Source organism: Sinocyclocheilus grahami, unplaced genomic scaffold, assembly GCF_001515645.1.
Source record: "Sinocyclocheilus grahami isolate Dianchi unplaced genomic scaffold, SAMN03320097.WGS_v1.1 scaffold583.1, whole genome shotgun sequence".
Taxonomy (NCBI): domain Eukaryota; kingdom Metazoa; phylum Chordata; class Actinopteri; order Cypriniformes; family Cyprinidae; genus Sinocyclocheilus; species Sinocyclocheilus grahami.
The window spans coordinates 1006520-1021248 of NW_015505762.1; the positions used below are offsets into that span (position 1 = coordinate 1006520).

General features: G+C 36.8%; 1 protein-coding gene across 3 annotated transcripts in view; it reads right to left on the minus strand.

Moving 5' to 3' along the window:
* LOC107556926 (probable phospholipid-transporting ATPase VD) overlaps positions 1-14729 on the minus strand; it is a 25370-nt gene that overhangs the window by 6317 nt on the left and 4324 nt on the right. For all 3 annotated transcript variants that reach the window (XM_016240184.1, XM_016240183.1, XM_016240185.1), the window contains exons 4-17: positions 10400-10604; positions 9763-9848; positions 9383-9489; positions 9141-9272; positions 8938-9050; positions 7929-8181; positions 6642-6862; positions 6287-6463; positions 3836-4469; positions 3226-3323; positions 2976-3102; positions 2679-2863; positions 1334-1601; positions 1167-1243 (exon numbers count right to left, since the gene is read on the minus strand). In XM_016240184.1, coding sequence (XP_016095670.1) covers positions 1167-1243; positions 1334-1601; positions 2679-2863; positions 2976-3102; positions 3226-3323; positions 3836-4469; positions 6287-6463; positions 6642-6862; positions 7929-8181; positions 8938-9050; positions 9141-9272; positions 9383-9489; positions 9763-9848; positions 10400-10604 — 2683 coding nt within the window. The remainder of the gene's footprint in view (positions 1-1166; positions 1244-1333; positions 1602-2678; positions 2864-2975; positions 3103-3225; positions 3324-3835; positions 4470-6286; positions 6464-6641; positions 6863-7928; positions 8182-8937; positions 9051-9140; positions 9273-9382; positions 9490-9762; positions 9849-10399; positions 10605-14729) is intronic.

A 14729-nucleotide genomic window follows, 5' to 3' on the forward strand; every position in this document is an offset into this window, starting at 1 on the left:
GAGAGAAAAAAAAAAATAAATAAATAAAAAAAAATATATATATATATATATATATATATATATATATATATATATATAAAATATATGCCTATATATACACAGTATACACACACAATCAGTAAAAAGTGGGACTGGAAACATATTATTTTACATAGTTGTTTTTTCTAATTAATTCTATATTAATCTATAAAAATGAATTGTCCAACATCTGTAAACATATTTTCAGAGTGGATTCGTTATTTTTCTTTTCTTCAAGTACGCTTGAGATAAAAAGAACAAGACAGAGATGAAAACAAGTGTGTGTGTTCAAGGGTTGTGCATTAATCTGAACTAGTGTACTGTTGGTACATTAGTGTGGTTAGAGCTCACTTTATTACATAATTAGTAAATTCAAATTTCGATGTCAATATTTTATAAAGCTATGTGTAAACAATGTAGTGGACATTTAATGGTTTAGATTGTGGTGTTACTGGTTTTGACATTTTTGAAATTAAATAAATATTTGTTTCGACATACACTACTGTTAAAAGCTTTGGGGTCAGTAAGATTTTTTTATTTTAGATTTTAAAAAAAAATTTTTTTAATTAGAAAGAGTACATTAATATGATGAACAGTGACAGTAAAGACATTTGTAATGTTACAAAATATGTATTTCTATTTCAAACAAATGCAACTTTTGATGAAACTTTCTATTTATCATTCTATTTCCCAAAGACATGCATCACTGTTTCCAAAAAATATGTTTTCGACATTGATAATAAGTAATAAGAAATATTTCTTGATCAGCAAATCAGCATATCAGAATGATTTCTAAAGGATCAGGTGACACTGAAGAGATCACAGGAATAAATTACAAATTAAAATATATTTAAATTGTAATAATATTAGCATTTTACTGTGTTTTTGATCAAATAAATGTAGCCTTGATAAGCATAGGAGACAGACTTTTGAATGCAGTGTAATTAGATTAGTCAAAACGAATAATGCAATTACACATCTTTTGTTTTTTTTGTTGAGTAAATCACTCCTTAAATCTTTCCAACTGAACATCCTGTGAAACGTTTTCAATCCAGTTTTATCCAGATTAATTCACCCTGATTAATTGCAAGGTAGTGAATTCTTAATTGCTGAAATTTGTCCAACTCTAGTTTCTGCTTGTATTGTACCTGCATGCCCTCCTGGCCTGAGATGCCGATGCCAACATCTGCCATTTGAATCATACTGACATCATTGGCTCCATCACCTAAATACAAGCATCACACATTTCAGTTTGAACAACATTCTGCACTGACATTCAACCATACGCCTTCATCAGACCTTTCACTGCCCTTACCTATAGCCAGGGTCATGACCTTCAGCTTGTCTCTGACGAGCCGCACCACTTGGCTCTTCTGCAGAGGAGTTGATCTGCAGCATATGACTGAGCGACAGCAGCATGTAAGCTCCAGGAACGAGCCCTGTAGCTCCTTCTGCAGAGCGTAGTCCAGCGTACGGCCGTCAATGACCAACACACAGTCAGAGCCATCATCTTCAGACATGCCTTCCTTTGTGACCTGTCTGATCTCATGTTGTAACTCATGAAGTCGAGCCTCACATGTCTCCTGAGGGATAAAACACACAGAAAAGTAATTTAGATTCCAGTTATATATACATTTTAACATAAAAGACTGAGCATATTGGTGTCTCTGCCTTTGTTTTTGTGATATTTTCTAGGTTGGTTTTAATTGCATGTACAAATTAACGGGAATCCCAAAAACCAGTAGAGATAGAAAAAGTCTTTCTGATCCACCTAGATTTTTTGCATTTGGCAGAAGCTTTTATGCAAAATGACTTACATTGAATTGAAGTGCACTTTTTTTTTTTATTAGTTCACGAATTCCCTGGGAATCATACCTATAATCTTGCCACTGTTAGCATCATGCTCTACTGTTTGAGCTACAGAAATATGTAGACGTTTTGGACACAAGAACAGATAGTCTACTATGAAGAAAAATCCTTATTTTGGAATTTTACAGTCAAGTGAGGTTTAGCTTACTGTATATTATACACAAAATATTAAATTGACAGAAAAAAATATTTAAATACTTGATAATTTATATTTATACATTTATTTGTACAATTGTTATCTCACTATTAGTTTAGGATTAAGATAAGGAATGTGAATATAAATCAGAATGGTGTGTATATATTTTTTCTATTTATTATACTGTATACAGCACATTTTTCTGTATTATGTTAGGTTATGTATTAGGTTATGTTATGTTATAGTTCCAACTATATGGAAAATGTTTGCCTGCACATAAGCATCACCACACAAAATATTTAGAGCATGAGCTCTATTCTCCAAGCCACATTTTGTTTTTCATTGTCTGTTGTAAACAGACTACTGTAGTCAACAGCTGCATTGAATGGCCAGCACTATCAGGCTGATGATACATTGGGCAACTTTTTGAGCAATGTTGCTGGGCAACTTTGGGAAATATTGCCATCAATGGGCAACAAGTTGAGACACAGGGCCCACGACTGATCTAAAATATCCAGATAGAAATTTGTTACCCATTCTCAGTGGGAAAGTGCCCAAGAAATATTGCTCAAAAAAAGTTGCCTGCCAAAATTGCTCAAAAAGTTGCCCCATGTATCAGCAGCCTTAGTCTCGTTTTTCCACCAACTCTACTTACCTTGCTGTCACAATTAGCCATCAATATGTGATCTGTAGGTCTGAGGAGTTTGCAAGCAAAAGCAATATTAATAGCCGTCTCTTGTTTGTCCCCGGTGAGGACCCATACTTTAATCCCAGCTTCCTGCAGAGCCTCAATGCTCTCAGGTACTTCCTCCTGCAGGCGGTCTACTATACCCGTCGCCCCTGGAAGCCAAGACACAAATAGGCTAGGACAACCAAAACACAATAAAATTTCCAGACGATTTCATTTTTGTCTTCAATGTCAATGTCACTGAGCATTGTGAGATTATCTCACCCAATAATGTGAGATTAGTTTCCAGTCTCTCGGCAGATTCAAGCAGAAGCTCTTCTCTGTTTTCAATGCTGGTTTCTGCATACTCGTGTCTCTTCAGCCAGGCTTTGTATTCCTGCTCTTCCAATACCTGTCAATCATATGCCGACAATTTGTTTCAAGACTCGACCTCCATGCAGAGGCATTTCAGTGCTGTATGCAAACAGAAGATAATTAATGTTGCAAATAAGGGAAGTGAGAGATAAAGACATACTTTTTTAGCAACACAAAGAGTGCGCAGTCCATCTCTTGCATACTGGTCCAGGTGTCTCTGCGTCCGTTCCATGATCTCCCTACAGAAACCATCTTCAGCTGCACCCCACAATGCACACACAGTCAAAACAAAAGACATGAGTTTATAGGGTTCAACACTGCTGGGACAACAAGCATCCAAATTTATAACACGAAGGGCTGCACAATTAAACACGTCATTGCCCAAGGCTATGGATTACAAGTAATAATTTTGTAAAAAAAAAAAAAAAATTTTTTTTTTGCAGACTGATCGTTTTAGTTCATAAGGCCTCAATATATCTTCAGGAGACAGATAGTGACAGCAAAGTGACAGCACCCATTGACTTATTTTATTTATTTATTTAGTCATTTAGCAGACGCTTTTATCCAAAGCGACTTACAAATGGGGACTTGCATGTTATGAATCACCAGGGACTATCATCTTTAATGTTCTATTTTAGAAAGATGTCACCTACATCTCGGATGACCTCAGGGTGAGTAAATTAACAGCAAATTTAAATTTTTCCTACCCCTTTTACTGGAATTAAAACAAAATGAAGTTAAAAAACATTAAAAGACGTCACCTCACATACCTGCTTCAGCCAGCTCCATAATGACATTATCAGCTCCTTTAGTGTAAACGACCACCTCTCCAGTGAGCGGATGGCGCACCACCACAGACATCCTCTTGCGAGCAGAATGAAATGGCAGTACGTGAAGCAGAGGGATGGACAGCGGCCCAGTGCCTGGAACAGCCACAAGGACTTGCTCTGGGGACCGGCCCAGCAGAGTACACCCATAGGCCTTCGCTGCTTGCACCAATGCCGCCTCATCCGGGCTCTCCGCCTCGTAAAGCAACTCTTCTGCCTCATCTTCATCATCGCTCTCTGACTCATCAGCAGAGTTATCTTTGGTCTTCTGTATGTTGTCCACGTCCTCGCTCCATGCCCCACTGGACAGCGCTGGAGTGACGGGGGTGGTTGGGGTGTTTGAAGGGGTGCCAGAGTGTGCGGTCGGTGACTGTAGGGTCGTGATGGGTGTTTGCGGGCTGTTGTTAGGGAAGTAGGAAGCCGAACGACCCCGGGTGAAGAGTTTCTTGGTTAGGCTGGGAGGAGTGTCTGTGTTTTGACTAGGTGATGAGGGAAAGCGAGGCAGACTCAGCTTCTGAAACATAGCCTTCATCTCCTCTAGAGAGCGCAGAGGTGTGCGAACCACGGGCATCTGAACCTGATATTACAAATCAATAATAATCACAATTCACATCAACACACATAAATGCCCATACAGAATCTGGGTTTATTTAATATTTTGCCTAATTTGATTATGCTTCAGCAATAAGAAAATATAATTTCTGCCAAGACTGAATTGTTTCAAGATTAATTCAGTTTGAAAGCCAGCCCAAAAAATGACTGGCCCACTGGAAAATAATGCTAAATCCATTGCTAAGGCCAGTCTGTTCCTGCAAGGTGACATCCAACAGAAGTGTGCAATGAATAATGTTCAGTGAAACACATCCATTAAAAACTGCCACACATTAAGATAAATAATGAAATTTTAAGAATCTATATCAGATTGTTCAGCAAACTTAATTTTAGGAACCCTGAAAAAAAAAACATAATAGGAACCCTGCATATTTAATCATTTATTATTTACAGCATATTTATTGTGAATGAAATGCTTAATAGTAAAACATTGGGTTACACTATTTTAAGGTGTCTTTCGTACAGTGTAATTATACAATTAAGTACCGAGTAATCAGCTGATGCAAGCTTGACTCATGTGACCTGCCAGAACTAACGCTAAAGCTTAATTTAACAACATACAATACTCACATACTTACTGTACCTATGCGCTTACTATAGGGTTAGGGTTTGGATTTGGTTTAGTTTAATCTAATTATGCATAATATACTGTTATTACTATAGCAAGTACATGTAACACATAACAAAGACACTATAAAATAAAGTGATGCCAAAAATTCTGCTTAGCGGATATAGACGCCAAAGTGGTTTTTAAAAAGCCCTGTATATTTTGACTGGTTTCGGGTTCTTGCTTTAAAAGACAACTGGACACATTTTAAAAGTACGATCATCACATTTACCACAGTTTTGTCCATTTTCATAGGTGAAATGTAGTCAATTCAATAGAAATAAACGTGATCTGGAATTTCAAAAGAGAGCAAAAGATTTCCCCACACAGATTTTGGGTTCAAGTTGGACATGCAGATTTGCAGTGTTGACTATAAAACTGCTTGGTTTGAAAGTGACTTCATTGTGAGTGGTGCTTCACGCATCCCTACACTATTGACAATAGACAATGGATCCTTTTGTCTGAAATGGATCTCTTTTGCCCTCAATTTGCCTCTACCAAAATTTTGCTAAGTGACCACACATTTAGCACTTGCCATACTAATTGTACAGTTCATACTAATTTTTTTTTTCATATAAAATGCTTGTATCAGAACACTTGTTAAAAAAACACAAAATTATGGCAATATGTTACACTTGTGATGCCTCCTGGAAGTGTCACAGCCTGTAGCACCAGAGCTTTAAGGGGGATGTATTGAAAGAAGCTTTTCTGATAGGGTTTTACTATGCAAACTTGTAGTTAAATTCACAGAAGCCTGTAAAAATACCAATCAAAGCATCACTGTATTATTAAAAATAATAAAGCACCACTGTATTATTTAAAATATTAATTGGTGAATATGAAAAATGGAAAACACTGAAAAACACTTTAGTATAGGGACCAATTCTCACTATTTATTAGTTGCTTATTAGCATGCCTATTATTAACATATTGGCTGTTTATTAATACTTATAAAGCACAAATTCTGCATGACCATATTCTACATCCCTAATCCTACCCAATACCTAAATTTAACAACTACCTTACTAACTATTAATAAGCAGCAAATTAGGAGTTTATTGAGGCAAAATTCATAGTTAATGGTTTGTTAATAGCGAGAATTTGGACTTTAAAAGAAGAGCGTGACCAAAAAATTATAGCATGAGTTTGAGACTATCAGTTGAAAGACTTCATACCACATGTCTTGGCTGAGTAGGTGAGGAAACTACTACGGTGTTGCAGACAGTGAGGGCAAGAAAGAAGTCGAGTATGTGAGAGATTTCAGCAGCTTGCTGTCGGACAGGGGAACGCATGGGTGAAGACAGTGTGTTCAGCCCCGCCTGAAGCTGAGGGTCTGGAACGACGGCACACTCCTAGATGACAATTGACAAAATGACACAACGTCATATCCGTGACAATAAAAACTTGAGGTGTGCGTTACTGTAAAAATTAATAGATAACTAATGCAGGGAATAAAGTAATAAAGTAATAAAGACATGGAAAAGTACACATGTACAGTAAATATTAAAGATAAGTCTGTTCTTGTCTCACCATGGTGCTGCTGAAGGCTCCGGCTCCGGGTGTGTGTCTGCGGAGTGTGTCGTGGACTGAGTGTGTGTCAGACTCTGCAGTGAGGGTATTGAGGGACACTGAACTCCGGTTGCAGCTGAGCGATTTACAGCTCAGTGACTTCCTGCTAGTGCGTGACCTCAGGGTGAGAGAGTGATCTGCATCGCCACAGCCCTGCTCCTCGTACTGTTCCAGAGAAATCGCTGAAGAGTTACAAGTAAACATGATCATAAGCAGGGGACTATCAAACATTCAGTCGTTATCATTAGAACACTATCAATATCTTATATAAATAGCAAAAGTTATTAAGAGGGAGTGTTCCAAACACCCTAAATATTATGACGGTACCTCTAATTGAATAAACACCCAGTTATATTTTGTGAAATAGTAAAGCAAATTAGTAATAATAGTAATATCTAGGAAAAAACTAGTAAGAGTAAGCTGGATAATATAATGACAAAATAAAATCAATTTTATTACAGTTTAAAGGGGTAATATGATGCTTTTTTAAAGATCATTATTTTGTGTATTTGGTGTAACAGAATATGTTGACATGCTTTAATGTTCAAAAAACACATTATTTTTCAAATACTGTTTTCTACAAAGTCCCTCCTTTCGACAAGTGCAGTCTGCTCTGATTGGCCAGCTGACCCAGTTCATTGTGATTGGCTGAATACTTTGATAAAGAATATCTCTTTGGTTTTGAGACTTTAGTCTTTGCAACTTCAGGGATCTTATCTATGCACAATCAGCTTGCAACACTCCAAAGAGAAAGGAAAACTTGAAATCGCATATGACCCCTTTAACGTAAGGCAAAAAAATTAAGGGGTATGAATACTTTCGCAAGGCACTGTATACACACACACACACACACACACAATTTCCATTTAATTATGGCTGTTAATATAATATAATCCCAACTAATCCCATGATTTATTACCAGTTTTCAGAGCAGAAAAAAAAAAGTAAACCATAATATGGTAAAATTTTTAATAATTACTGTTCTTATAATAAATAAATAAATATCTTAATATTCATCAATTTATGAATATCTTAAGTTAGCATGCTAAGTGTGACAGCTTTAAAAAACATTCTGTAAAATCTCTTTAGACCATAAATCAACTGTATTTTAACCACTTTTGAGATCAAAAGCCAGTCAGTCAATCAATTTAACATTTCAGTTGAAAGTTTCAACTCTTATCCTTATTGAATGGCATGCCCAAAGAATCAGTCGGGTATATTTTGAAGGCTATTGTGAAGTAAACTGACCATTCTCATGGTGAGGGTACTCGGTTCCTGCAACAATGCAGCGGCGGAACAGCATGCGGTTCTCTGTGAGGGTTCCCGTCTTGTCAGAGAACAGGTACTGGATCTGTCCAAGATCTTCTGTGATGTTCAACGCTCTGCACTGCACTCCTGTGTCCAGTACTGGGTTATACAGGTCTAAATCATTCTGAATAAAATAAATCTGTCCCAGCTTCACAATCTCTATCGACACATAGAGGGAGATGGGAATCAGCACCTGCAACAGAGGGAAAAGGAGACAGAGAAGGACAGCAATGTCAGATATTCTAGCCTGTATGTACTTTAATGAGCATCATTCCTCCAGTCTTCAGTGTCACATGGTCCTTCAGAAATCATTCTAATATGCTAATTTGCTGCTTAAGAAACATTTCTTGTTATTATCAATGTTGAAAACAGCTTTTGCTGCTTAATAATTTTGTGGAAATCATCATAAAATACCAAGATTTCTTTTTTTTTTTACAAATTACTACTTTTAATTAGCAATGGTGCATTAAACTGATCAAAAGTGACAGCAAATACAATCATAATGTTACAAAAGATTTCTATTTCAAATAAATGCTGTTTTTTATTGGTCAAAGAATCCTAAAAAAAATTTAGATTTAGAGTTTTTTTTATGATTTCACAAAATTATTAAGCACAACTGTTTCCAACATTGACAATAATAAAAAAAAGTGTAATCAGCAAATTAGAATGATTCCTGAAGGATCATGTGACACTGAGGACTGAAGTAATGCCTGCTGCAAATTCAGCGTTGCCATGACAGAAATAAATAACATTGTAATATAAATTCAAATAAAAAAAAAAGTTTAAATGCAAAAACAGTTCACAATATTACTGTCTTTTCTGTATATTTAATTAAATAAACACAGCCTTGGTGAACAAAAGAGACCTTATTCCAAACTTTTGACCGGTTGTTTACATGTACTGTATGTGTTTGTGTAGATATCAAATGTTTCCGCTCCCTATCACTCACCTGCAGAACAATGATCATAGTCCAGAACATGTAAAAGGCAGCGAGAGCAGGGTGCGTGTCGTCAGGGATCATGTAAATGGGATTCTGTCGTCCACTCAACCAAAAACCATGACCTGTAGATCACAACCCCACAAAAACAACATTAACCTAGTACTTAAAAGTTTAAATCCTGTCACAAGTATGTCAATGACCGTAATACTAACCTACAGCAGCAATAAGACACATGAGCAGCAGTAAAATGACACACCAGAGGACGTCCATATTGAGTCTGCGCTCCAGTTTACTACGTTTGTAGCGTGGCCCACTGTTATTCTGCATTGCTTTTGTCTCATGACCTGAACTCACACACACAAACATTTTTATTGCTCAATCGAGCTCTTTATAATGATACAATGATCTTGTCATATCTGAAGTCAATCTCTGAGTGCAAAGATGTGAAACTGACCTGCATAGACCACAATGCCAATCACAGTCTCTGTGTTCCTCACAGTGCAGCTCCTCAGGAGCAGGTTTTCACTGTGGAGTCCAACCCGCACTTTACCAGGATGATCCCTGTGTACAAAAACAAAGTCTCAGTTAACTCTTTTGAAGAGATTTTTAACAGAGTTAAGCCAAATATAGTTTTGGCATTTTTAGCAAAAAATACATTGTAAAGACATGATATAATTCAGCCATAATATTTATTGCCATGAAAATAGCCACAGAAGCTGGAATTGCATTAAACACAAACAAACAAACAAAAACAAAATCACTCTTTTTCATTCAAAGAAAGAGTCTCCAGCCTTTCGTTTATCATTTACAGAAGAAGTTTACTGCTTTACTCACATGAAGCCTCTGAACCGTCTCAAGTCGTTGTTGGGATTTTCACACTCAATGTGACTGCTGTAGTTTTCTGGAACAAATTCAGATCCCTATAAAGGAAGATCACATCACATTTAAACATACTGTTCAAAGAGGGTGTTTTAATAAAGATTTTTAATAACAAAATCATTTAACAAAGTAAAGAATTTCAGCAATTCATGAGACATTTTTCTTCGTAATGAAGAAAAATGCCTCACAAGAACATTTATTTTAATTCACAAATTCAAAATATAAGTGAAATACCACCACAACTCCAAGTAAATCATAAAAGCAGGTGCGTAGTTTAAAAGAAAAGCAAACAGTCCAACAAAAATAAATGAATTCCACACACTGCTATAGCTTGCAATTCATACGTTTCAGTCACGTGACCTTCACCGGGCATCATTCAGAATGAAAAAATTCAGAAACACAGAATCATAGATTATGTAAATTAAAGTCATTGTCTATATAAACGGCATTTTATTTCTTTTAAATGACTTAACAGATTTTCATACAAAAAACACTGACCCTTTTTAGCAAAACCTATTTCACCTCATAAATATATGGAGGAAAAACAAAGACAACAGTGATGAAGATGATAGTGAAATGGCTGGCCACTCACCTGTTGTGGCAGGTCACGGACCACCTGCCTTTGTTTGAGGTTGGTTTCTCCATCCAGGTTGGCCGTCTCAATGTGACACACTCCGTTAGGATCAGACGAGTGCAGCAGCACCATGTCAGCAGGAATGATCTCATTACAGCAGAGACGGACCAGATCACCGACACACACCTCTGCCCAACGCCGCTCCACATACTGCTTCTGCTTCCTTCGACACAAACACACACACACTCTTTGTTTGGGTTCACTATTAAAAATGGACAAACAACAGGATTCAAATATTGATTTCATTGTCAGTATTTGAAACAATAAATTAGATAATCACATAAGCAAATCTCTTTAAAAAAAGACATTGATATTTGGTATCAAAATATGTGTAATAATGACCATGTTTTATGCATGGTTATGTTATATATATATATATATATAGCAATGGGGTCATGTAAATTCCTGAGCAGGTTTAATCTGTGATAATGACTGTCTGCCTGAACATTATTCTGCTTAATCCTAATGTTGAATTCTTTTTATTATACAAGGTGATCATGAAAGGCAAAAACTATTTGTTGGTTGCCTGGAACAACAAATGCAAATATACTATTTGGTGCTCATTAAACAAATATAGTTGACTGCAGACTGATCAATCAGAATACAGTATTCCTGAGAGCTGCGTTTATTATTAGTTAAAACAGCCCTCTTGGTATAGATGACACTCAAAACCAGTCTTGCAGGTGGTATAACTGAATATTTGCATAACCATTGTGAAACAAAGCATTCAGTATATACCTGCACCATCCCACATGCCAAAAACATACAGGTATATGCATTTCCAATGATGCTTTGTTTCTGTGCATTGATGTGCCATATGAGTAAAGTACAACACACAAACAGATTCAAGCATTACTGCTTTATGCCTACTGAACTAAACACACCAGCCTCAATGCCATAGTAATCAAGCAAACGCTGCGCTTCATTGTCACCCACGGCAACAGCTCCATAACAGGAAAACTAATATGACCCCTGCGGCAAGACAATCACAAGGGAGCCTTTTTAAACTCAGCAGCATTAACAGCTTAGCTAGAGCCAAATGTTGGATAATTCAACATTTTGGTACAATATTTGTCAGGTCATTAGTGCGAGAAGGCAAAATATAAACAGTGTCTTCATACCTGCTATTTACAGACGGTTGACTTTACACTGTACATAGTAGCAACATGCTACAAATACACCCATAACCCTTTAAAAATTCATTATCAATTCAATGACAGCATTTGAATATTTATAAGCAGTCACACTTTATTTTAAAGTCCAATTCTCACTATTAACAAACCACTAACTACGACTTTTGCCTCAATAAACTCCTAATTTGCTGCTTATTAATAGCTAGTAAGGTAGTTGTTAAGTTTAGGTATTGGGTAGGATTAGGGATGTAGAATATGGTCATGCAGAATATGTGCTTTATACTAATAAACAGCCAATATGTTAATAATAAGCATGCTTATAAGCAACTAGTTAGTAGTGAGAATTAGTCCCTACACTAAAGAGTTACCTTATAAGCTTTTGTAGATTCTGAGAAATCACACTATGCAGTCTTTGAATCAATTATCTGTCAAAATAAGCCATTGTTCTCACATACAAACGTGATACATTGAACAAACCTCTGATCAAGAGATATTCGCTCAATTATAAAAGACAGAGTTCGATAATAACTATACTTCAAGCTAATCATCAACTTACAGATACACTAATAAAAAAACGACACACATGGGTTACAGCACAGGATACAGATTGGAAATAAGACACAGAAGCTTGGAAATTCAACGCAACATTGTAGCTGTGACACTTTACCATGCAAATCCAAATGACTGTATTTGAAAAAAACAAAGTTTATTGAATTTGACAAATCCAATGAAGTTATGAAGCCACACCTCCGACTGTTTGAGGAACAAGCCGGTGTTGGGATAAAAAAAAACCTGTCAAAACTGAAATATCTGGGGCAAGTCACCTCACAGCAAGGTTAAACAATACCTTAACTACATAGTAAACATGCTTTTGAGTAACAAAAATGCATGTATATTCTGAACACATATATGTGCTATGCTATGATCCACTGATATCAGCTGCCATGCCACACATGGTTAAAGTACAAAATGACGTATGCATCTGTAGACAGTGTGTGTTATATGTATATTTTCAATTCTGACATTCAGAAAGTTTCATACGTTTACCTGTCATAAACTTCACATAAGCGGTTATTGACCTTTTGGTCAGACTTCCTCCGACGCTGGTCCTCCCAAAGGTCTTTAACAGCAGTAATGGACATCACAAAGACAATAGGAATGATCGAGATCTCTGGCTGGAACGCATTTACAATAGGCACAAAGTTCAATGCGCCCAAAAAGACGAAGTATACATTGGCAAAACGATGAAGCTGCTCGAAAAGATTCTTGGGAATGAAAGACAGGAAGGTGTACTTGGTCGTCTGGACCTTATTCCGGGTGCACGACTGCTGTGATTCCTTTATTTCTTCATGTTCAGTCCAACTTGGCATGACAACCCTTCTATTTTTAGCCAGATCTTTTGCCATGCCACCTCCCTGATCTTGCTCTAACTGCTGAATCATGGCAGCAGGACTCTTCAAGAACGGTCCAGCCAATTTAGGCAGATTCTCTATCGCAAGCATGTCCAACAGGTCTCACCATCACTAGTCAAATTCATGTCTCTGATTCTGTCCCAGCCAAGATCAACACAAGCAAGATCTGACACCTGAGAAGCTCTTCAAAACCTTTGTCTCAACAGTAGTGCGTGTGGCTCAGAAACCTGTAATAATCTACAACATATAGACCGGGCCGCTCCTTATCTAGGAAACACTCCCAGGCATCATAAACAAAGTAGACGTAGAGCTTTTTATGACTAAGAGGCAGTTTTTAGACAGGGAAAACTGAGGGCTGGTAAATATGCGACCTGTTTGCAGTGTGACGTTTATCTCGGACAGAGAACAAGTTATTTATCATCTAAGGAGCTCTGGACTTTTGAAAACAAGATTGTTATTATTATTACTATAAAGCTTAATGAGGACTGGATACAACTACAAGCATTGCTTTATCAAGGCTAATTTTTAATTGCATGTTGTATATATGATATAAGATATTTTTTGTGTTTTACAGTGGCTAAAGTCAAACACAGATGACGGGAAAGCAAAGTGTGCTGTGTCTTGTTACAAGAAATGAGCACTGGCTATAGGGGGTGGCTCTTCAACTACATTTGTAGTTTTACATAAAGACACTGGAGTTCATTAAAATATCCCTTCAAGGAAATACTGAAGCATTGTTTTAGAAATAGACCCTTTATCATCTAATGTCTTTACAAGACTGAAGAAAGAACAAAGGAAAATCATTCATTCTAATGGCTAAAGTCCTTGAGAGCCTAGAAGGAAGTTTTGCACAATATGGAAATGATGCAATGCTATTTCTTGGAAATTAACCTATCATCTAGGAGGTGCAGTGTTTGGTTAGTGAATCGGTGTCAACACTCAACACTTTCTAATGATAGTAACAGTGAGGAGTTTCACATTTATGGTAAAAAAACAAAACAAAACCACAGCGGTGGTGGCCGATTTTAGCTCGTTGAATTGTTGTCTGAGCCTACTCTGACTGGCTGTTCAGGTTAGCAAACCAGTGCACAGAAAAGAAAGAGAAAGTGATGAAAACAAGTGACAAAGTCAAGAGGCCATAGACAGCAGTTAATCTAAACTTAAGGTTTTCTAACATTGGGATCCTTCTGAAGGATATGCAGAGATGCATGTGATACACCAGGCCAGGAACAACACTATGTTCCAAAAATGTTTTTACTCTTTGTTAGCTTTTCTGGTGCTTATGAATAACACCATCTATCCTCCTGCTTTGTCCCTTCTAATCATTACTTGATGGGTCAGGTTTTTGGAAAGACTGGATAGACATAAGTGACATGTATATATGGATGGTCATATGTTATGGGTTTCTGTTTTCAAAAAAAAAAAAAAGATCTCAGAACAAGCCATTTTTACAGCTCAGCTTCAATAAAAGGTCTTTAAAGCTGGTGGGGAAATTTGGGCTAAAAGTTACAGCATGTTTTAGGAGTACAATGAAGTCATTTATCTCTAAAGATGAAGGAAAATGTATTCCTCGTGGTATGAATGTTTTAATATACCACTGTCACAAGATGCAGAACAAAGCAGAAGCCATTGCATTTAATCCAAAGCCAAAGGCTCAAAGAACAGTGACAGATTAAGAATAGGATAAATGGGCCGTTGCCAGGTTGCCTTGAGCTGTAAACTTCATATATATATATATATATA